We start from the raw sequence: 25,064 nt of genomic DNA, 5'->3' as shown, positions 1-25,064 counted from the left end.
TTTGAAGAGATTTGAAAAGTTTGATATATTATAAGATGGTACAATGTGAGCCAAGTTGTGAAATTCTTTTTTGTTGCTTTTGGGGAGATTGCTTCTATACTAACTATACATAGCTTTCTACTTATTGTTGAAAAAAATTACATCACTGAATATGAACTATCCAAGAATAATACATTCTAATATTAACATTTCATTATATACAAATTAAAATTCATATCTCTTAGCTTTATACAGTTAGAGAAAAATCCACTCCCAGAGGAAAAAATCACCCAATCTCACCAAAAAAGGACATGACTGAAAAAAGAATACATCATATTCATGCTCCTAGCAAATAATTATAGCCTTCGTTAAAGTGTTATTTCAATACAATTATTCTTATAGCTACACATTTGAAAATAAAAATGAATTTAATGTTGAAAACTTGCATGTGAGTTTCTGCCCACTGCTGATTGAATCCCTGCCCACAGTTACTGAAGTCTTGAATAATTCGAGTTTCTATTTTCAATCAGTTGGATAAACTTCCTCAAGATAGATCCACTTTTTTAAACCCAGAAAATGTTTCTATCTCCATCACTAAAAAGAAAAAGCTAGTACAAAGGAACCTCCAGTAATTTTGGAAGGGTTAATGTCCTGAAGTATCTATGCTCAGAGAGAGGTTTTACTAAGTTCAAGCTCAATATTTATTTGCCAAATCTGTAAAAATGTAACTTATGAACAAGAGAGTCCTTGGTTATCAGGTTCAAAAATCACTAATGTGTCATATGTGTAATGAACTTTGGGGATAAAAATCAGATTATGCGGTAACTTGGGGACACAGCCTTTAGAGAGACAGGTTTTGGAATATCTTAAAAAGAGTGGTAGGAAAACAGTAAGGCTTTAACCTTAAAAAGAAATTAATTGCTATCATGTAGAGTTTCCCAGGTGGCTCAGTGGTAAAGAATCCGCCTGCCAATGCAGGAGATGAGGGTTTGATCCCTGAGTCGGGAAGATCCCCCAGAGAAGGAAATGACAACCCACTCCACTTTTCTTGCCTGGAAAATTCCATGGACAGAGGAACCTGGTAGCCACAGTTCATGGGGTGGCAAAGAGTCAGACAGGACTGAGCATGCACACACACACACACACATACCTCTATAATCAGAACCACATTAAAGTCAGAGCATTTCCATCTCTGAAAAAATTTTCTCTTTTATATTTTCATTCTCATTCACCATAGCTCCTATCTCAGGCAGACATTCATGTATTTTTGTCATTATAGATTCAGTTTATAAAGAGTCTACTGTGTTTTCAAGAGTTTTATATGGTTAAATTAGGCAGTATGTATATTTCTGAGTCTGGCATCTTTCACTTATAAAATATTTTGAAATCCATCCTTGTTATTTCATGTAACTTAACTCATTTTTAAAATTAAATATTTATTTTAAAAGGTGAATAATGTAAAATTTATTATTTTAAAGTATGCAATTTTGTGAGTTGAGAATATTAATAATATTTTGTTTTCTCATCATTACCTAATTTTTTTTTTATATTAAACCTAAAAGAAAACCGTTAGCAGTCACTTTCATTCCCCTCTACTTCTGGTTGCTGGCAACCAATAATCTATTTTCTGTCTCTGTGAAATTGTCAATTCTGAACCTTTTGTATAAATAAAATAATAGGATATATGACCTTATGTGACTGGCACTTTTTCCTAGCATAATGCTTTCAAGGTTCATTCATGATGTAGCATTCTTTATTTTTTTTGGACAAATAATATCTCATTGTATTGATGAGATATTAATTTATCATGAGGTATAATTATAATGAGACATTGATAAAGTGATGAACATTTTCTCTGTTCATCCAGTGAAAGGTCTTTGGGTTCTTTCACTTTCTGGATACTATTATGAATAATGTTAGTACGAATATTTGAGTTCAAGTTTTTTGTATGTATGCATATTTTCAGTCCTTTTAGGTATGTACCAAATAGTAGAACTGCTAGGTCATTTTGCCAGGTTACCCTGGAGTATGGCATGGCTACCAACTCCAGTATACTTGCCTGGAAAGTTGATGGGCTGAGAGGCCTGGCAGGTTGCAGTCCATGAGGTGTCCGAGTCAGACAAGGCAGAGAAACTAACTTAATCTTTGGGGAACACTTAATCTTTGAAGAACTGCAAAATTTAATTCCAAATTTGCTGTACAATATTATGAAAAATTGGCAAGTTTTGCTTTAGCTATCGGTGTGGACATGAAATGGCATCTGTTGGGGTTTTGATTTTCATGTCCTTAATGGCTAATGATGTTAGTGTTCAGCATGACTCGAGTTACATATATTGTGAAATGATTACCACAATAAGTTTAGTGATCATCCATCATCTTATATAGATATGAAATTAAAGAAAGATAAAAGAAATATCTTTTCGTTGTGATGAGAACTCATAGAATTTACACTATTAATAAGATTCAAACATACCATACAGCAGGGTTAACCATAGTCATTATACAGTATTTATCTTTCACTGTCTGACTTGTTTCACTTAGCATAAGTCTCTCAAGATCCATTCTACATTCATCACCAGTACCTGCTGATCTTATAATGGATGTTTGTACTTTTTGTCCATTTTCATCCAGTTCCCCCTTCTCTTCTACCTCTGGTAATCACAAATCTAATCTTTTTCTTTGAGGTTTTACTTGTTGTTTGTTTCCTTTCTTTTTCTTAGATTTCATATATAAGTGAGATTGTACAGTATTTATCTTTCACTCTCTGACTTATTTCACTTAGCATAAGTCTCTCAAGATCCATGTATGTTGCTGCCAGTGCTATGATTTCCTCTTTTTCTATGGCTGAATAATAATCTGTTGTATACCATGCAACATTTACAGGTTCAAGGGGTTTTCTCTTTTGCCTTTTTTTTGTTTGTTTTTGCTTATTTTTAGTGAACTAGTGTTAACAAAATAAAATGCAATTTATTTTTTTTTCACTTGGCAATAGACGTTTGATAGTCTATTATTTTGTAGATGGAAATATATTTGAAAAAAAAAAGATTATTTATACCCAAACATGTTTACATATATTTGAGTTTATATATATTTACACAAGCTCAAAACTTCACATATATACAATTGTATAATCAGTGATTCATTTCAATTTTTTCCTTTGTCTTATTCTACACATTATTATTTCTGACTGCATCACTTAGTTTCTGCTTCAGATAGTCTGCATTAAAATCTGTCTTCCTTTAACATTCTACTTGCTTACTGACTACATATAAATAAATCAACATTTCTACAATGAATAATCTATACTTATACACACACACATGCTCACATTAAATTTTTCAACCAAGAATATTGATGGCTTTTCTTTGGTTTTAATTTTATTTTATACTGTTTTAAGAGATTCTATGCTTTGTTTATATGTCCACTGAACTTTTGTGCTAAATTTATTCTGCTGGTATTAAAATTTTATGACTATTATAAGTAAAATAATATTTGCTCATTGATTTCCTATTGCTTGTTGCTATGATCATCTACCAATTTTTAAATAATTTCCATTTTTTTCAGATAGACCACCATTTTCCCTTATTAAAATCCCTACATTCCTATTAGAGTTTCTTGAGTTTTCTGGATATGTAAGAATATCCTCAGGGGAAAAAGAAAGATATGTTAAATTTTATCAATTTTAAGCCATCATCAACTTTAAGACAAACAATTATACTGTATGTCACTATTGAAAAGAAAATATTGCCAATTAAACTATGAACAAAGATAGACACTATTCATTGTATGATATATACATTTCAGAAAGGCAAAATATGAATAAGACTTTAAAATCAATTGAATTTAATACTTTTATTTATTCTTTTCCACACTAATGCTAATTATTTTGTTTTCTTATGCTTTTGCATGCCAAGATCTTCTGATAAAATATAGAGAATTTCTGTATTTTCTCATCATATTTGTTGGATCAGGGTTTATCTACGCTACTGATCTTTTTAAAGAACTGGGTTTTGAATTTCTTTCCCTTATTTAATTACTTTCACTTTCTCTCCATAGTAAATTTCATTTTCCATTTACTATTATTAATTTTTCCTTTTTCAAATTTATTAGAATATATATATAAGTTACTCTCTTTGGGGCTAGCTTAAATTTTTGTAAGTAATGAATATATTTAAGATAATAAAATTCCTTTTGACTACAGATTTTCCAGTTTCAAATAATTTGTGATAACATGCCTGCTTTTTATTGCAGAAATCAATCAGTTAAATTGATGTAAACAATGCTTAAAGAATTATATTTGTGAAATTTTCAATTCTTTATAATTTAGATTATAATAGAAATTGGATTATAAAAGCTTGACTTGTGTTAGATATTGGCACAAGCTATCAAATACACTGGGGAACGTTATTCCCTTGACTCACAGCTCAATAAGCAGCAGACAATATTTATCAGAAAAAATGGTAATATTCCTAAAATGGGCATGATATTCCAACTCAGATTTTCATCAAATGTAATGAAAATGGTCACCAAGTTATCTCACTATATTAATCCTGAGACTTCAAACTTCAGTTCAGTTGCTCAGTCATGTCCGACTCTTCACGATCTCATGAACTGCAGCATGCCAGGCCTCCCTGTCCATCACTAACTCTCAGAGTTTGCCCAAACTCATGTCCATCAAGTCAGTGATGCCATCCAATCATCTCATCCTCTGTCATCACCTTCTCCTCCTGCCCTCAATCTTTCCCAGCATCAGGGTGTTTTCAAATGAGTCAGCTCTTCTCATCATGTGGCCAAAGTCTTGCAGCTTCAGCTTCAACATCAGTCCTTTCAATGAACACTCAGGACTGATCTCCTTTAGGATGGAGTGGTTGGATCTCCTTGCAGTCCAGGGGACTCTCAAGAGTCTTCTCCAACACCACAGTTCAAAAGCATCAATTCTTCGGCGCTCAGCTTTCTTCATATTCCAACTCTCACATCCATACATAACTACTGGAAAAACCATAGCCTTGACTAGATGGACCTTTGTTGGCAAAGTCATGTCTCTGCTTTTCAATATGCTGTCTAGGTTGGTCATAACTTTCCTTCCAAGGAGTAAGAGTCTTTTAATTTCATGGCTGCAGTCACCATCCTCAGTGATTTTGGAGCCCAAAAATAAAATCAGCCACTGTTTCCACTGTTTGCCATGAAGTGATGGGACCAGATGCCATGATCTTAGTTTTCTGAATGTTGAGCTTTAAGCCAACTTTTTCACTCTCTTCTTTCACTTTCATCAAGAGGTTCTTTAGTTCTTCTTCACTTTCTACCATAAGGGTGGTATCATCTGCATATCTGAGGTGATTGATATTTCTCCAGGCAATCTCTGAGAAGGCAATGGCACCCCACTCCAGTACTCTTGCCTGGAAAATCCCATGGATGGAGGAGCCTGGTGGACTTCAGTCCGTGGGGTTGCTAAGAGTAGGACACAACTGAGCAACTTCACTTTCACTTTTCACTTTCATGCTTTGGAAAAGGAAATGGTAACCCACTCCAGTGTTTTGCCTGGAGAATCCCAGGGACAGGGGAGCCTGGTGGGCTGCTGTCTCTGGGGTCACATAGAGTCAGATGCGCCTGAAGCGACTTAGCAGCAGCAGCCCTGCAATCTTGATTCCAGCTTGTACTTTATCCAGCACAGCGTTTCTTATGATGTACTCTGTATATAAGTTAAATAAGCAGGGTGACAATATACAGCCTTGACGTACTCCTTTTCCTATTTGGAACCAGTCTGTTGTTCCAACTTAAGTAATGTGTAACACAATGCTCCCATAACCCTGTCTGTACTATCCTGTGCACCCATGTCCTTTTATAAATGATTGCTCTACTTTTCTTTGAATTATTATTTCTGAAATCTTCTATGTACAACTTTACTATGATTGTATAGATGTGGATTCAAAAGAATATTTGCTTAATTTTATCTAGCATTTCTGTCTGTCCTAATAGTAGTATGTATTTTCCTCTATTTTCTCAGTATTAAGAAATGCTGATAGCTTTTTCATGTATTTTGAATTATGTGGTTATTCATTCATTTAAAATATTTACATAAAATCACTCATTACATGTGCTTAGAAATCATTATTGTACATATTTGAGAAGAGTTCAAAAATGTACACCCTATAATTTCCCTTGTAGTGAATTTTATTATATGATAAACAATATTATGAAGTTAATGTCTTCCCAAAAGAAAAATTGTGAAGAATTTTGCATGCACACCATCATATATTGATTTGAATAATGAGAGTACAAACGTCTTGAGCAGGTTTCAATGGAAGCTACATTTAAGAAGTGTTCAGAAAATTAACATGACAAGCATATATTATTAGAAAGACACTTCAGAATATTCATAAAGATTCAAACTTCAAAATTCAAAAGCTTAAAATATTCAGATATAAAAGGCTTTTTGATATTTATTCTTGTTTTTAAGATAATATCTAAAATTTTTTTTTTTCACTTAGGAACAAGGCAATTCTTTTGATTGAGTCCTTAAAGGCGTTCTTAACTTGATTGTTTCTCAAAGTATAAATAAATGGGTTCAATGTAGGTGAAATAGATGAAATGATTAGTGAAACCACTTTATTAATGGTCACTTCTTCCTTTGCCATAGGATTCATGTAAATGAAAATGCATGTGCCATAGGTGATGGAAACCACAATCATGTGAGAAGAACAGGTTGAAAAGGCCTTTTTCCTTTGCTGAGTAGAAGGAAATTTAAATATTGTCTTGATGATGCAAGCATATGACAGAACTACACAAGTAAGAGTCATATTTAGGGTCAGCACAGCACAGATTATAACCGTCTGTTCCATCAGCCATGTGTCTGAGCATGAGATTTTCACTAAAGGAAGTGCATCACAGCCAAAATGATCAACCTTGTTAGAGTCACAAAATTTTAGATTTAAACCCAGGCTAAGTGGTGGGATTAATACACACAAACCAGCCATCCAGCAAGAGACGATGAGAGTCCTGCAGACTCTGCTACTTATGACAGTCACGTAGTGCAAGGGCTTACAGATGGCCACATAGCGGTCATAAGACATGGCAGCCAGCAGAAAAAATTCTGTTACTCCACAGAGATCTGTAAAAAATACTTGAATGACACAAGCATTATAGGTAATGACCCTGTCACCTGTGGCTATGCTATACAGGTATCTGGGGATACAAGAAGATGTGAAGGAGATCTCCAAGAAGGAGAAATTTTTTAAGAAAAAGTACATTGGCGTTTTCAGGTGGGAATCCACAAATGTGAGTGTGATGATGGTTAGGTTTCCAGTTAAACTCAGTGTGTAGGTGAGAAATAAAAAGATAAAAATCAGAACCTGCAGCTTAGGGTTGTCAGTCAGTCCCAGCAGAATGAATGTTGTTACTGTACCGTTTCTCATCACTGACTTCTGACTTCTCTCCAATCTGTATGTGAAATTCAGAGAAACTTGCTTATAGATTATAGTCTACATTAGTTGATTTAAATTTTCATGTATTCAAGCTTTTTTACTTCAACATATATACACACACACACACACACACACACACGTATATATGATTATCAGTTCAGTCTCTCAGCCGTGTCCAACTCTTTGCGACCCAATGAACTACAGCATGCCAGGCCTCCCTGTCCCACCAATTACCAGAGTTTACTTAAACTAATGTCCACTAAGTGAGTGATGCCATCTAACCATCTCATCCTCTGTCCTCACCTTCTCCTCGTGCCCTCAATCTTTCCCAGCATCAAGGTCTTTTAAAATGAGTCAGTTCTTCGCATCAGATGGCCAAAGTATTGGAGTTTCAGCTTCAGCATCAATCCTTCTAATGAATATTCAGGACTGATTTCCTTTAGGATGGACTGGTTGGATCTCCGTGCAGGCCAAGGGACTCTCGTTTCCTACAACACCACAGTTCAAAAGCATCAATTCTTCTGTGCTCAGCTTTCTTTATAGTCCAACTTTCACCTCCATACATGACTACTGGAAACCATAGCCTTGACTAGACGGACCTTTGTTGACAAAGTAACGTCTCTGCTTTTTAATATGCTGTCTAGGTTGGTCATAACTTTAATTTCAAGGAGCAAGCGTCTTTTAATTTCATGGCTGCAGTCACCATCTGCAGTGATTTTAGAGCCCACAAAAATAAAGTCTCTCACTGTTTCCATTTTTTACCCATCTATTTGCCATGAAGTGATGGGACCAGATGTCATGATCTTAGTTTTCTGAATGTTGAGTAATTTTTATTTTATTTTATTTTTTAGCTTTACAATATTGTATTGGTTTTGGCATATATCAAAATGAATCCACCACAGGTATACATGTGTTCCCCATCCTGAACCCTCCTCCCTCCTCCCTCCTCATACCATCCCTCTGGGTCATCCCAGTGCACTCTCCCCTTTCACTTTCATCAAGAAGCTCTTTAGTTCTTCTTTACTTTCTACTGTAAGGTTGGTGTCATCTGCATATCTTAGGATATTGATATTTCTCCTGGCCATATTGATTCCAGCTTATGCTTCACCCAGCCTAGCATTTCTCATCATGTACTCTTCATATAAGTTAAATAAGCAAGGTGACAATATACAGCCTTGATGTACTCCTTTCCCGATTTGGGACAGTTCTGCTGTTACATGTCCAGTTTTAACTGTTGCTTCCTGACCTGCATATAGATTTCTCAAGAGGCAGGTCAGGTGATCTGGTATTCCCATCTCTTGAAGAATTTCCCACAGTGTGTGGTGATCCACACAGTCAAAGGCTTTGGCATAGTCAATAAAGCAAAAGTAGATGCTTTTCTAGAACTCTTGCTTTTTCAATGATTCAACGGATGTTGGCAATTTGATCTCTGGTTTCTCTGCTAATACAGCTTGAACATCTGGAATTTCATAGTTCATGTACTGTTGAAGTCTGGCTTGGAGAATTTTGAGCATTACTTTGCTAGTGTGTGAGAGGAGTGCAACTGTGTGGTAGTTTGAGTAATCTTTGGCATTACCTTTCTTTGGGATTGGAATGAAAACTGACCTTTTCCAGTCCTGTGGCCACTGCTGAGTTTTCCAAATTTGTTGGCATTTTATCAACTGAGCTATCAGGGAAGCCCATATATGATTATATCTGTACACATATTTACATTTTGTGTCTATCCTGAGCTTAGGATTTTCCCAAGTGACTAAATTGTTGAGGAAGTGTAATTTTATGGTTAATAATACTGTTTTTCACTCTTAAGAACACTCTATTCAAAAAATAAATCACAGAATTTCAACTTTGATTTCATATCTTTTCTTGAAACTTTGGGTCTTTTTCAAACAATACTGTTAGTATAAGAGAGACTCTAGAGCAAAATTTGAGGTCTTTGTTCCAAAAATATTTTTTATTTTCTCGTTTTAGGTTGTGTGCTTAGTTGCTCAGTCGTTTCCAACTCTTTGGGAGTATATGGACTGTAGCCCACCAGGCTTCTCTGTCCAAGGGATTCTCCAGGCAAGAATACTGGAGTGGATTGCCATTCCCTTTTCCAGGGGATCTTCCTGACACAGGGATTAAACCCAGGTCTACTGCATTGCAGGGGGATTCTTTACTATCTGAGCCACCAAGGAAGCTCTTGTTTTTATGTTGTGCTCTTAATTCTTATGGTCAGCATTAGCTCTGTTACTCACCGCCCCCACCCGCTGCTACACAGTCCACTACTTTTTTCTGAATTTGTGCCTTAATTTTACTGAATACATGTGTTACCTTTTGCTGACCCAGTGATGACTGCTTTTGTTGTCCTCTGAATCTTTCAGTAAAGGAACTACCTTACATGATGCTGTGTCATAAGGAGTAAAACATTTCTAATATTCAATTAGTGTTTCAAATCTTCAGATTTTGTGACATCAGTTTAGAAACTAATTTATCCTTGTGAACCTAGTTTATTTTGTCCACTGATTCTCTTTATTGTTTAATGTAGTGCATTCTCTTCTTACTGAGGTTGAGGCAGAATTGATTGTGCTCATTTACTGAAGCTTATTTCGCTCCAGTGTTTCTAATAGAAAAATTGCTATCTGAGGATTATGGTTTAATTGAAAGTTATTTAGTCTCTCATTCAACAACTAAAAAATATTTATAATGAACTGTGATATAGAGGGGATAGACATACATATATATTTATACCCTACATACCTTCCTTTCATGTTTTCTCTTAATCTTTCAGATGATATGTGCTTTATTGTGAAAACTTACTCAGCCCTTCAATAATTGAGTATTATTAAATTCTCAGAATATATCTGTTTTTTCTAAACCGTTATGACTTATTTTATAATAAAAGTTAGTAAAAAGATTTACAGTATAGTTTAAGCATCTAATTTCTGATGATTCTATCTTTCAAACAAATGTTTGAAATGAAAACAGCCACCTGTAATAACACTGTTTTTAATTTGAGGTTGAATATCTTTCCGTCTTCTTCATTATAGAGGATTGGAATGCAAAAGTAGGATGTCAAGTGATACCTGGAGTAAAATGCAAATTTGGCTTTGGAGTACAAAACAAAGTATGTGAAAGGCTAACAGAGTTTTGCCAAGAGAATGCACTGGTCACTGCAAATATCCTCTTCCAACAACACAAGAGAAGACTCCACACAGGGACATCACCAGATGGTCAATACCAAAATCAAGTTAATTATATTCTTTGCAGCCAAAAATGGAGACACTCTATACAGTCAGCAAACACAAGACTGGGAGCTGACTGTGGCTCAGATCATGAACTCCTTATTGCCAAATTCAGACTTAAATTGAAGAAAGTGGGGAAAACCACTAGACCATTCAGGTATTACCTAGATCAAATCCCTTACAATTATACAGTGAAAGTGACAAATAGAATCAAGGGATTAGATCTGATAGAGTGCCTGAAGAACTATGGATGGAGGTTTGTGACATCATACAGGAGGCAGTGATCAAGACCATCTCCAAGAAAAAGAAATGCAAAAAGGCAAAATGGTTGTCTGAGGAAGCCTTACAAATAGCTGAGAAAAGAAGAGAAATGAAAGGAAAAGGAGAAAAGGAAAGATATACCCATCTGAATGCAGAGTTCCAAAGAATAGCAAGGAGAGATAAGAAAGCCTTCCTCAGTGATCAATGCAAAGAAACAGAGGACAACAACAGAATGGGAAAGACTAGAGATCTCTTCAAGAAAATTAGAGATACCAAGGGAACATTTCATGCCAAGTTGAGCACAATAAAGTATATAAATGGTATGGACCTAACAGAAGCAGATGATATTAAGAAAAGGTGGCAAGGATACACAGAAGAACTGTTCAAAAAAGATCTTCATTACCCAGATACTCACGATGGTGTGATCACTCCCCTAGAGCCAGACATCCTGGAATGTGAAGTCAAGTGGGCCTTAGGAAGCATCACTACAAGCAAAGCTAGTGGAGCTGATGGAATTCCAGTTGAATTCTTTCAATCCTAAAAGATAAAACTGTGAAAGTGCTGCACTCGCTATGCCAGCAAATCTGGAGAACTCAGCAGTGGCCAAAGGACTGGAAAAGGTCAGTTTTCATTCCAGTCCCAAAGAAAGGCAATGCCAAGAAAGTTCAAACTACTGCACAATTGCACTCCTCTCACACACTAGCAGAGTAATGCTCAAAATTCTCCAAGCCATGCTTCAACGGTACATGGACTGTGAACTTCTGGATGTTGAAGTTGGATCTAGAAAAGGCAGAAGAACAAGAGATCAAATTTTCAGCATCTGCTGGATCATCAAAAAAGCAAGAGAGTTCCAGAAAAATATCTATTTTTGCTTTATTGACTGCGCCAAAGCTTTTGACTGTGTGGATCACCACAAACTGGAAAAATCTTCAAGAGTTGGACATACCAGACCACCTGACCTGTCTCCTGAAAAATCTGTATGCAGGTCAGGAAGCAACAGTTAGAACTGGGCATTAAACAACAGACTGGTTCCATATCCGGAAAGCAGTACATCAAGGCTGTATATTGTCATCCTGCTTATGTAAGTTATATGCAGACTGCCTCATGAGAAATGCTGGGCTGGATGAAGCATAAGCTGGAATCAAGATTGCTGGGAGAAATATCAATAACCTCAGATATGCAGATGACACCACCCTTACAGTAGAAAGTGAAGAAGAACTAAAGAGCTTCTTGATCAAAGTGAAAGAGGAGAGTGAAAAAGTAGGCTAAAAACTCAACATTCAGAAAACTAAGATCATGATATCTAGTCCCATCACTTCATGGCAAATAGATAGGGGAAAAATGGAAACAGTAAGAGACTATCTTTTTGGGCTCCAAAGTCACTGCAGATGGTGATTGCAGCCATGAAATTAAAAGATGTTTGCTCCTTGAAATTAAAGTTATGACCAACCTAGACAGCATATTAAAAAAGCAGAGACATTACTTTGTCAACAAAGGTCCATCTAGTCAAGGCTATGGTTTTTCCATTAGTCATCTATGGAGGTGATAGTTGGACTATAATGAAAGCTGAGCCCGAAGAATTGAACTTTTGAACTGTGGTGTTGTAGGAAACTCTTGAGAGTCTTTTGGCCTGCATGGAGATCCAACCAGTCCATCCTAAAAGAAATCAGTCCTGAATATTCATTGGAAAGACTGATGCTGAAGCTGAAACTCCAATACTTTGATGACCTGATGCAAAGAACTGACTTATTTGAAAAGACCTTGATGTTGAGAAAGATTGAAAGTGCTTGGAGAAGGCCATGACAGAGGATGAAATGGTTGGATGGCAATATCGATGTGATGAACATGAGTTTGATTAGGCTCCGAGAGTTGCTGATGGACAAGGAAGCCTGGTGTGCTGTAGTTCATGGATTCACACAGAGTTGGACACCACTGAGCGACTGAAGTGAACTGAAGTGATATTCCTATCCATAGTGACCCTGAATATTTACTACTTAGATTATATGCAGGTTTTTTGTTTGTTTGTTTGTTTGTTTTACATATGCCTTCCAGGCAATGACATTTACCTACATGGGGAAATTCATTCTAAAGATCAGGATTTCAAAAACCTATAAGTACATTACAAATATAAACTATTACTGGAATTCTTTTTTTGTTTCCAGAGGAAAATATAACCTAGATCCTACAAGAGAAATTATAACCAAAGAGACACACTTTATCATACTTACTCTTTTTTGTTTTTAAACTCTCCAGAAGGCAGGTGTAGAAGGACTATACCTCAACATAATAAAATCCATATACGATAAACCCACAGCAAACATTATCCTCAATGGCAAACAATTGAAAACATTTTCTCTAAAATCAGGAACAATACAAGGGTGCCCACTCTCACCACTACTCTTTAACATAGAATTGAAAGTCTTAGCCACAGCAATGATAGAAGAAAATGAAATAAAAGGAATTCAGATTGGAAAAGAAGAAGTAAAAGTCTTGTTTGCAGATGACATGATTCTCTACATAGAAAACCCAAAAGATACCACCAGAAAATGACTAGAGCTAATCAATGAATATAGTAAAGTTGCAGGATATAAAATTAATACACAGAAATCCCTTGCATTCCTATCATACTTACTCTTTTTTTTAAGTAAATCAGAGCTTCTGGTGGTTGTTTAAACATAGAAAAATTAATACTGCACTGTTAGAAGTCATATTCGATTAAAGGTATTTATGTCTTCATAGGGGGTCACAAAGAGTCGGACACGACTGAGCGACTGAACTGAACTGAACTGAACTGATGTCTTCACATTCACTGGCATATCTAGGAACACATAGAGCTTCCTTTGTTTATCATCTCCAACAAACTGGAAGAACTTTCTTGAAATGAGCTTTATGGTATTATAAAGCTCCAAATGCTTTATTTCTATCTCCGTCATTGAAACAAAAATATATTACAGTAAGAGCTGAGTAACTCTCTCAACTGCTGGAGGAGATGCATATTAAATCAGGAGGACAGAAAAAAAAATACTTTTTCAGTCAGTGCCGAGTGATTTTCTTTTTAATATGCAGAAAATTCCACTGAGTGAAAAAACAAACAAACAAAACCAAATGGTCCTTGCTGACCTACAGTCAAGAGTCATTACCTAATTTTCTGAGTAATGAAGTTTGGCAAAAACACAATGAAAATAGGCTTAAGTGGGGACTGTGTCCTTGGAGACAGGAGGATGTTACAGTAGCGTTTGACACAGGTCAGGAGGACAATTGTATCAATTACATAAATCATTAAAAAAATTTTTCACATCTGGTAAGGCATCTTGAAGATTGTAATTATTATATGAATAAAATACTTAATTATATAAATGTTTTATTATTATTAGACAATTTCAATCAGATAATAATCGTGTCTATAAAATTACAAAAGGCTACTGTTTACATTATAGACCTTATCCTTCCAGATATTTCTTTTCTCAAAATACACCAACTATATTTTAAAAATTATTTAAAAATACATTAAAAAATTGCCACCATATCTTTAATTGGATACAAAACATGCTTTTATGGTTGCACAATAATATGCATGCATTTAATGCTACTGAATTTTAAGCTTAAACATTGTCAAAAGTATGTATTTTATTATGTATGAGTGTGTGCTCAGTCATTTCAGTCATGTCAGACTGCGCAACCCCTTGGACCATAGTCTGCCAGGCTCCTCTGTTCATGGGAACTTTCTGGCAAGAACACTGGAGTAGTCTACCTTGCTTTCCTCCAAGGGATCTTCCCAATCCAGGGATCTGACCCACGACTCCTGTGTCTCTTGCATTGCAGGCAAATCCTTTATCACTGTGCCACAGAAAGCCACCTTTGTTATGTATATCTCACAACAATAAAAACATAAAGATTCATATATTCAAACATATGCTAATTTATCACATAGTATCAATTTGCTTTTTCCAATCATTCACTATTAATAATGTTCAGTCAGTCAGTTAGGTGTTTCCAACTCTTTATGACCCCATGGACTGCAGCACGCCAGGCTTCCCTGTCCTTCACCAACTCCTGGAGCTTCCTCAAATTCATGTTCATCATGTCAGTGATGCCATCACCATTAATAACTTTAGCTCCATGAATATTTTGGCAAGTTTTAAACCAATACCTGAATTAAATGTACAATGTTCTTTATTTTCCACAATTATAATTCATTCTATCAAAAGTAACTTTATGAAAATATTTTTGCATGTATGATTATAACTTATTGATAAAAATATTATTTCCATTTTGGAAAATGTATGTTACAAGAGTCATGAGATTAGTTTATATCAGATGTTTGCCACCATAAACAGGTTTTAAAGTACATTATTTTTATTTAATGCCTATTAATATCTTGGTCTTTTAAATATAAATATATATTTCTTTTAAGATTATGTTTTTTCATGTGTCAATATTGATTTTCCAGTATTTATCAGTATTTTTATAGCTTTGTATAGTCCAATCTATTGATATCAAGTTGTTATGCTTTTTAACTTTAAATAGCATTATTGAAGTAAAATTGACATACAATGAACTCCAGTATTAAAGTCACTGTCTGTAGTGACTTTGTTTTCTCTCCATCTATTTGCCATGAAGTGATGGGACTTGATGCGGTGACCTCCGTTTTCTGAATGTTGAGTTTCATCCAACTTTTTCACTTTCCTCTTTCATCTTCATCAACAGTCTCGAGTCAAGAGTAATGATAACCCTGTATGCGAGACAGCAAAAGAGACACAGATGTATAGAACAGTCTTTTGGACTCTGTGGGAGAGGGCGAGGGTGGGATGATTTGGGAGAATGGCATTGAAACATGTATAATATCATATATGAAATGAATCGCCAGTCCAGGTTCTATGCATGATACTGAATACTTGGGGCTGGTGCACTGAGATGACCCAGAGGGATGGTATGGGAAGGGAGGCGGGAGGGGGTTTCAGGATGGGGAACATGTGTACACCCATGGCGGGTTCATGTTGATGTATGGCAAAACCAATACAATATTGTAAAGTAATTAACCTCCAATTAAAATAAATAAATTTATATTTTTTAAAAAACACCTCAAAAAAATAATGAAGAGTCTCTTTATTTCCTCTTTGCTTTCTGCCATTAGGGTGGTGTCTTATGCATATCTGAGGTTATTGATATTTCTCCTGGCAGTCTTGAGTCCAGCTTGAGCTTCATCCAACCTGGCATTTTGCTTGAGGTACTCTATATAGGAGTTAAATCAGTGGGGTGACAATATACAGCCTTGACATTCTCCTTTCCTAATTTGGAAGCAGTCTGTAGTTCTATGTCTAGTTCTAACTCTTGCTTCTTGATCTGCATACATGTTCCTAAGGAGACAGATAAGGTGGTCTAGTATCCCCATGTTCTTCAAAATTTTTCACAGTTTGCTGTGATCCACACAATCAAGGGCTTTAGCATAGTCAGTGAAGCAGACATAGATGTTTTTCTGGAATACAGATAATCAAATATAAAAATCCTCATCTGTGAGTTTATTTGGGATCTCTGGGATTGAGGTGTTTTCTGTACAGATCAGTGGTTTCTAGGCTGAGAGTGAAAGTATGTCCAGTCATAATCCCTATACAGGGAGGACAGTAAGAGTGTGTACCTCACCTCTTCACATCTCTTTATGTGAGGCAGTCTTTGTGTGGGGGTGATACCCTTATTTTAATGCTGTTCATGCAGTGTTTCCTTTTCTTGTAATAAACTGTAGTTCTAAATATTGTCACTTTGGGTCCTACAAGTCTTTTCTAACAATCATTGTTTAAGTTCCACCATAGTGCACCGTGGGCTTCCCAGGTGGCTTAGATGGTAAAGAATCTGCCTGCAATGCAGGAGATCCAGGTTATATCCCTGGGTCAGGAAGATACCCTGGAGGAGGGCATAGCAACCTACTCAGTATTCTTGCCTGGAGAATCTCCATGGACAGAGGAGCCTGGTGGGCTACAGTCCATGAAACTGTAGAGTCGGACATGACTGAGTGACTACATCTACTACTGCTACTGCTATAGTGCACAGTGTAGCAGGCTGTAAGGATTTGTGCATTTTATCAAATCTGTCAACTTAGGTTATGTACTTTTAGTAACCTTTTATTTTTCTTTTAATATCTATAAAATCTATGGTTATATCACTTCTCTCATTCTTTATATTTGTAATCTTTGGCTTTTACTTTCTTGATTTTCTCTAAGAACCTACTTTTCTGTATTGTTTCCTTCCTTCATTTCAATTTCTTTCAATGCTAATTTTTATTATTTTCCCCTTTTACTTTTGATTTTATTGATTTTTTCTAGTTTTGTGGGGAAAATTGAGAATAGAGATTTTTCTCCTTTTTAAAAAATAGTGTAATCATTCAGTACCATAGATTTCCTCTCAACACTGCTTGGCTGCATCCAAAATATTTTGATGTGTTGTATTTTAATTCTCACTCTTTTCAAAATACTCTAAATAATTCTTTTGGTTTTTTTATTGAACCATGTTTTATTTTGATTTATTTAGTTCTATATGTTTGGATATTTTTCTCATGTCTTTCTGTTGTTGTAAAAGTTCTATTGTGTCATAATTCATACTTTGTATGAATTTGAAGTATTTTATAATGCAGAATGATCAGATTCATTATTCATATTTCATGCATTTTTCACCTCAGATTTTATAATTTTAATGTCTAGAAGTACAATTTAAGTCTTTCTAATATATTTCATAAACAGGAGACAGAATTCTAAGACAGTGTTAGCCTGGATTTTCCAGAGAGACAGAACCAATAGGATATACACAGTAAGGAATTGGCAGTTGTCTCATGTGCTTACAGAGGATTGCAAGTCCAAAATTTGCAGGCGAGACTCAGGGATAACTTCTGTTTGAGTTCAAGTGCAGTTTGCTGAAGGATTTGAAAGAGTAGATTTGTAGATAAAGTTTGAAGGTGATCTGCTGTAGAACTTTCTAGCTAGGGGTTAGCAGGATGAAGCCCACTTCTTCATGGAGGACAATTTACTTTGCTCAAATTCACCAATTTAAATGTTAATCTCACTCAAATACACCCTTACAGAGACAGCCAGGATAATGTTTGGCTCCCTGGTCACCCTTTACTCTGGGTATCTCTTGACTTCCTACTTTTGCATTCTAGTACCGTATGATGGAAAGGACATCTTTTCTTGGTGTTAGTTATAGAAGCTCTTGGTGATCTTCACAGAAACATTCAACTTCAGGTTCTTCAGCATTAGTGGTTGGGGTATAGACTTGGCTTACTGTGATATTGAATGGTTTGCCTTGGAAACAAATCAAAATCATACTGTCATTTTTGAGATTGCACCCCAAGTACTGCATTTCAGACTTTTTTGTTGACTCTAAGGGCTACTCCATTTCTTCTAAGAGTTTCTTGCCCACAGTAGTAAATATAATGGTCATCTGAATTAGAATTTCCCATTCCTGTCCATTTTAGTTCATTGATTCCTAACATGTTGATGTTCACTCTTGCCATCTCCTGTTTGACGAATTCCAGTTTACCTTGTTTCATGGGCCTAACATTCCAGGTTCCTATGCAATATTGCTCTTTACAGCATCAGACTTTACTTTCACCACAATACACATCCACAACTTGGCTTTGTTTCCTCTTTGGCTCAGCCTCTTCATTCCTTCTGGAGCCATTTTCCCACTCTTCTACAGTAGCACATTGGACACCTACTGACCTCAGGGTTTCATCTTTCAGTGTCATATATTTTTGCTTTTTCATACTGTTCATGGGGTTCTCAAGGCAAGAATGCTGAAGTGGTCTGCCATTCTCTTCTCCAGTGGACCATGTTTTGTCAGAACTCTCCACCATGACCTGTGTGTGTTGGGTGTGTTCAGTTCAGTTCAGTCACTCAGTTGTGTCTGACTCATTGCAACTCCATGGATTGCAGCATGCCAGGCTTCTCTGTCCATCACCAACTCCTGAAGCCCACTCAAACTCATGTCCATCGAGTCGATGATGTCATCCAACCATCTCATCCTCTGTTATCCCCTTCTTCTCCTGCCTTTAATCTTTCCCAGAATCAGGGTCTTTTCAAATGAGTCAATTCTTCACATCAGGTGGCCAAAGTATTGGAGCTTCAGCTTCAGCAATGAACATTCAGGACCAATTTCCTTTAGGATTGACTGGTTTGATCTCTTTGCAGTCCAAGGATCTCTCAAGAGTCTTCTCCAACACCACAGTTCCAAAGCATCAATTCTTTGGTGCTTAGCTTTTTTTATGTTCCAACTCTCACATCCATGCATGACTACTGGTAAAACCATAGCTTTGACTAGATGGACATTTGTCAGCAAAGTAATGTCTCTGTTTTTTTTTTTTTTTTTTTAATATGCTGCTGGGTTGGTCATAGTTTTTCTTCCAAGAAGCAAGAGTCTTTTAATTTCATGGCTGCAGTCACCATCTGCAGTGATTTTGGAGTCTATGTAAATAAAGTCTCCCACTGTTTCCATTGTTTACCCATAAATTTGCCATGAAGTGATGGGACTAGATGCCATGATCTTAGTTTTTTAAATATTGAGTTTAATAGATGGGTGTGTGGATCACAGAAAATTGTGAAAAATTCTTAAAGAGATGGGAATACCAGAAGACCTTACCTGCTTCCTGCAAAACCTGTATGTAGGTGAAGAAGTAACAGTTAGAACCAGACTGGAACATCAGACTGGTTCAAAATTGGGAGAGGAGTACATTAAGCCTGTATATTGTTACCCTGCTTATTAAATTTATATGCAGGGTACATCATGAGAACTTCTGGGTTGGATGAAGCACAAGCTGTAATCAAAATTGCTTGGAGAAATATCAATAACCTCAGATATGCAGAGGACACCACCCTTATGGCAGAAAGAGAAGAGGGATTTAAAAACCTCTAGATGAAGGTGAAAGAGGAGAGTGAAAAACCTGGCTTAAAATTCAGCATTCAGAAAGTGAGGATCATGGCAATCTGGTCCCATCACTTCATGCAAATAGATGACGGAAAAAATGGAAACAGTGACAGATTTTATTTTCTTGGGATTAAAAATCACTGCAGATGGTGACTGCAGACATGAAATTAAAAGACACTTGCTCCTTGGAAAGAAAGCTATGACAAAACTACACAGCATATTAAAAAGCAGAGACATCACTTAACCAACAAAGGTCCATCTAGTCAAAGCTATGATTTTTCCAGTAGTCATGTACAGATGTGAGAGCTGAACAATAAAAAGGACTGAGTGCTGATGAATTGATACCTTCAAACTGTGGGGCTGGAAAAGACTCTTGAGAGTCCCTTGGACAGCAGGAGATCAAACCAGTCAATCCTAAGGCAATCAACTCTTAAGATCCATTGGAAGGACTGATGCTGAAGCTAAAGCTCCAATAATTTGGCCACCTGATGCAAAGATCCAACTCATTGGCAAAAGCCCTGAGGCTGAGAAAAATAGAAGGCAGGAAGAGAAGGGGATGACATAGGATGAGATGATTGGATGGCCAAACTCAATGACCATGAGTTTGAGTAAAACTCTGGGAGATAGTGAAGGACAGGGAAGCCTGGCATGCTGCAGCCCACGGGGTCACAAAGAGTTATATACAGCTTAGCGATTGAACGACAACAACAATCTGGTTCTTTTGCCTCTTTAATGATATATCTTACTTGCTTTCCCAAATGTTACATAGAGATTAATATATGTAAGTTTTCCACATCTTGAGTTAAATTTTGAAATTTTGTTATGCTAAGTCCTGGTTTATTAACTCTAGGTCTTCACAGCTTATTGTTGCTGTAGTACAGTTGTGATAATATACCTACAAAGTCATGCTAATTTATTCTATGCTGGTATTTATATCTTCTTTCTGATTTGTAACTTTACATATTTTTCTCTCTTTGTTTCATGTTTTTAATTTCTGAGAAATGTATCATTTTTCTTATTCTTTCATTTCTCTTAAAATTTGAAAGAATTCACTTTTATATTCATTTATCTTTTAAATTTGTTTAATTTCTATCCTTAGTAAATACATGTTCTATATACTTTAAAATAATTTTATGGTTTATGAAATTTTTATAAAGAGCAGGAATTTATTTTTTGTTCTGTTTATTTTTTAAAATAATTAATATGTCTATGAATAAAAGGGTTTCCTAGGTGGCACTAGTGGTAAAGAATTTGCCTGCCAATGCAGGAGAAGCAAGTCATGTTAATTTGATCCCTAGGTCAGGAAGATTCCCTGGAGAAGGAAAAAGCAACCCACTCCAGCATTCTTGCCTGAAAAATTCCATGGAGAGAGGACCCTGGAGGGTTACAGTCCATGAGATCACAAACAGTGGCACATGACTGAGTGACTGTGCACAACACATGCATAAAAATTCTTTACCTTCTTCTGTGTATAACTTTTTATACTTTATTGAATTGTTATGAAGTATCTATCTCATCTTTATTTCTTAACTTTCAAGAATTACATTTATATTCACTACTTAGCATTATATATAGCATTAGTGGTTATTATTATAGAATTTGAGCTGTAAAAGCCATCTTTGAGATATACATGCACACTCAGTCGCTTCTGACTCTTTTCGACCCCATGGATCATAGTCTCTCCCTCCTCCAAGCCCCTCGACCATGGAGTTTTCCCAATACTGGAGTAGGTTGCCATTTCCTACTCTAGGGGATCTTTCAGACCCAGGGATTAAATTCACATCTTGGCTTTCCAGAATTGTGAAGGCAAATTCTTTATCCCTGTGCCACCTGGGGTGTGTGTGTGTGTGTGTGTGTGTGTGTGTGTGTGTGTTAATTGCTTAGTTGTTTCTGATTCTTTGTGACCCCTTGGACTAGCCCACCACCAGGCTCCTCTGTCCATGGGATTTCCCAGGCAAGAATACTGGAGTGGGTTGCCATTTCCTCTACATATGGATGTTTAAACCCAAGTCCCTGTAACCTGTAACTCAATAACTTGCCCCTCTTTATCCTCCTTTATTTGCTTTTCTTGAAATCCATGGGTTATAATTACTTATCTTCATTTTTTATTTTTCTGTGTCTCTGATAACTTGTGACTGCTCACATTTTAAATTATAATTTAAACTACACATGTGAGATTTTATTCTGCATTTTTTTTTGTGCTCAGTGTATTTTCCCAAAGTATTAGAAATGATATTATATTCTTTCCCAATTGATCCCTATATTTTTACATCATGCCCTCATCATTTCTACTCAATATTTCAGCATAAGATTTTAACTCTTAAATTTTTATAGAATGTTATGAATGTTTGAGTAATCAGCAATATTATGCTACTAATTTTATGTAAGACGAAAGAGTTGTTTTTTATTATGCCAAAATTTTATTATATTCAATCATGCTTATCTACAAAAGAATTTATGATAAATATACTTTCATTTTCTTTACAAAGATAAAGCTCCCTCAGGAAGATAAGTAAAAACCAAAGAAAATAATGGAGTTGATTAAGGTGCAACTTAAGTAAACCTAAAGAGGAACAGAGAAATATAATGTAACTGAAATATAGGTTATTAAAAAATAAAGAAACTTAAAAGCATCAATAGAAAGATTTATGGGCCATTCACCTTTTACATTGCACTTTATTACTTTAATAATGATGCAATTATTTTGATTGGGTCATAACAGGATTTCTTTATTTGCTTATTTCTCAGTGTGTAAATTAATGGATTCAACATAGGTGAAATGGAAGAAATGAGGAGTGAAACCACCTTATTAATAGTGACTTCTTCCTTGGTTGTAGGCTTCATATAGATGAACATGTATGTGCCATACTTGATGGAAAACACCATCATGTGGGAAGAACAAGTGGAAAAAGCCTTTTTTCTTTGCTGGGCAGAAGGGAATCCTAAAATTGTCTTCGTAATATAAGTATAGGGTAGAACTACACACATGAGTGTCAAATGAGGGTCAACACTGCACAGATTAAAACCATTTGTTCTACGAACCATGTGTCTGAACAGGATATCTTCAGGAAAGAAGAATCACAGAGAAAATGATCGATGACATTGGAGTCACAGAATTTCAGATTTAGCCCCAGACTAAGTGGGGAGGTTATGACCAACAGTCCAGCCAACCAAGAGGAAAAAAACAAGTCTCTGGAATACTTTGCTGCTCATGATGGTCACTTAATGCAGGGGTTTGCAGATGGCCATGTGGCGGTCATAGGACATGGCAGCCAGGAGAGAAAATTCTGTTATTGCAAAGAAGTCAGTAAAAAACACTTGTCTGATGCAAGCGCTATATAGGATGGTATTATCACCTGTTGTGGTGCTATACAAATATCTAGGGATACAGGGAGTTATGAATGAGATCTCTAAGAAGGAGAAATTTTGTTAAAAAAAAAAAAAGGACATGGGTGTTTTCAGGTGGGAATCCACAAAAGTGAGTGTGATGATGATGAAGTTCCCAGTCACACTCAGAGCATAGCTGATGAAAAGAAAGGTAGAAATCAGAACCTGTAACTCAGGGTCATCTGTCAGTCCCAGTAGAATAAAAGTTGTTACTGTATAGTTTTTTCATCACTGATGACTTCTATCAAATCTGCATTGTCAATAATTCAGAGATTATTATTCAGAGTATATGATGTCTGTAAACTCTAATCAGCTCATCTTCACTATATTTTCATATTATATTTTAGATCATAATATGCAGATGATTTCATTTGTTGCTAACATAGTGTGCTTTTCCAGTAGCAAAATGTCATTTGGCTCCTCAAATTCTTCCTATTCAGAGCTAAGTAAAAATCAAAACGGAACCAAAAAACCAAACAAATTAATGCTTTTGGTTACAGATTTGATTCTTGTCAAAATGCTAATACATAATATGTAATTTGGACTCTAAAGAGTCTTGTCAGAACATGGAGTCTCTGCACAAGTTTTATAAGATTTTTTTCTTTCTTCTTTTTTTTTTTTTTTTTGGATAAGTGTATTTTCTCCTAAAATGATGCTAAACATTACACAGAAGACCACATACAAACTTACTTTTCCTGTTTTCCTTCCAAATTTCTTCATCATTTTGCAAACTGTTGTGCAGAATGAAGTATTTTAGATATAATTGTTGTAGTTTTAAAAGAAATGCTTTAATAAAGTAACTTTAAAGCTACACATAAAATTTTTCTATGTAATCTCTTTTCCCTTTCTGATTGCTTGGATCCATTAGATACTCTTCACTTCTGACTATATATACTCTTCCTGTTTTCCCCACAATTCCTACAATTTTATATAACATCTTTCCCTTAATGAATACTAAATTTTGGTTTCTAGTAATGGAGTTTTTCTGACAACATATTGAATGTATTATCAAATATATGTATTTATATTTATAACCTACTCCTAAACTTATCTGCTTGCACAAATCATATGCTTGTCTGTTGCATTGTAGGTAAAGCAAAGTTATGATATTCAGGTACTATGCCATCCTTCTCCTTTTTCCAGTGTGCTGCTGCTGCTGCTGCTGCTAAGCCACTTCAGTCGTGTCCGACTCTGTGGGACCACATAGACGGCATCCCAACAGGCTCCCCCATCCCTGGGGTTCTCCAGGCAAGAATACTGGAGTGGGTTGCCATTTCCTTCTCCAATGCGTGAAAGTGAAAAATGAAAGGGAAGTCGCTCAGTCATGTCCAGACTCTTCGAAACCCCATGGACTGCAGCCTATCAGGCTCCTCCATCCTGTGTGCTAATAGGGTCCATTTGTTAACCATGCAATCTGAGCCAGATATTAGAGTAACTCTTGTCTTGTATGTTTTGTCCCATATTCCCCAATTTAACTGATTAAATCTAATCATTGATTTTCTGTTGAAGTACCACCTCCCCAGGAAGTTTTCTGCAATTCTGATGACTATCTTAGCCTACTTATCCACACCTATGCACCCATAACAGATAAAACTTGCTACTGTGTTAGTGATTAGCAGCAGACTATGTTTGCTGGATGGAGAAGGAAATGATGACCCACCCCAGTATTCTTGCCTGGAAAATCCCATGGACAGAGGATCCTGGCAGGTTAAAGTCCTTGTCGTCACAAAAAAATGGGGAGGGAGGAGGGAAGAGGGTTCAGGATGTATACCTGTGGTGGATTCATGTTGATATATGGCAAAACTAATACAATATTGTAAAGTTGAAAAATAAAATTAAATTAAATTAAAAAAAAACTATATTGTATAAGAAGGAAAAAAAAAAG

General features: G+C 35.9%; 1 protein-coding gene and 1 pseudogene across 1 annotated transcript; both read right to left on the bottom strand.

Annotated features, from left to right (window-relative positions):
• Positions 1-6,443: 6,443 nt before the first annotated feature.
• LOC102412778 (olfactory receptor 6C2-like) lies at positions 6,444-7,391 on the bottom strand. Its single transcript, XM_006054323.3, has one exon. The coding sequence runs from the start codon at positions 7,389-7,391 to the stop codon at positions 6,444-6,446; it is 948 nt and encodes a 315-aa protein (XP_006054385.3).
• Positions 7,392-22,471: 15,080 nt separating this feature from the next.
• Positions 22,472-23,398, bottom strand: LOC102412457 (annotated as a pseudogene).
• Between the last annotated feature and the right edge of the window lie 1,666 nt (positions 23,399-25,064).

This window comes from Bubalus bubalis, chromosome 4, assembly GCF_019923935.1.
Source record: "Bubalus bubalis isolate 160015118507 breed Murrah chromosome 4, NDDB_SH_1, whole genome shotgun sequence".
NCBI lineage: Eukaryota > Metazoa > Chordata > Mammalia > Artiodactyla > Bovidae > Bubalus > Bubalus bubalis.
This window is presented reverse-complemented; position numbering and strand designations above follow the sequence as displayed.

What these genes read in the sequence shown, in the direction of transcription:
- LOC102412778 (XM_006054323.3), bottom strand. Translation starts at nt 7,391, where the DNA reads ATGAGAAACGGTACAGTAACAACATTCATTCTGCTGGGACTGACTGAC.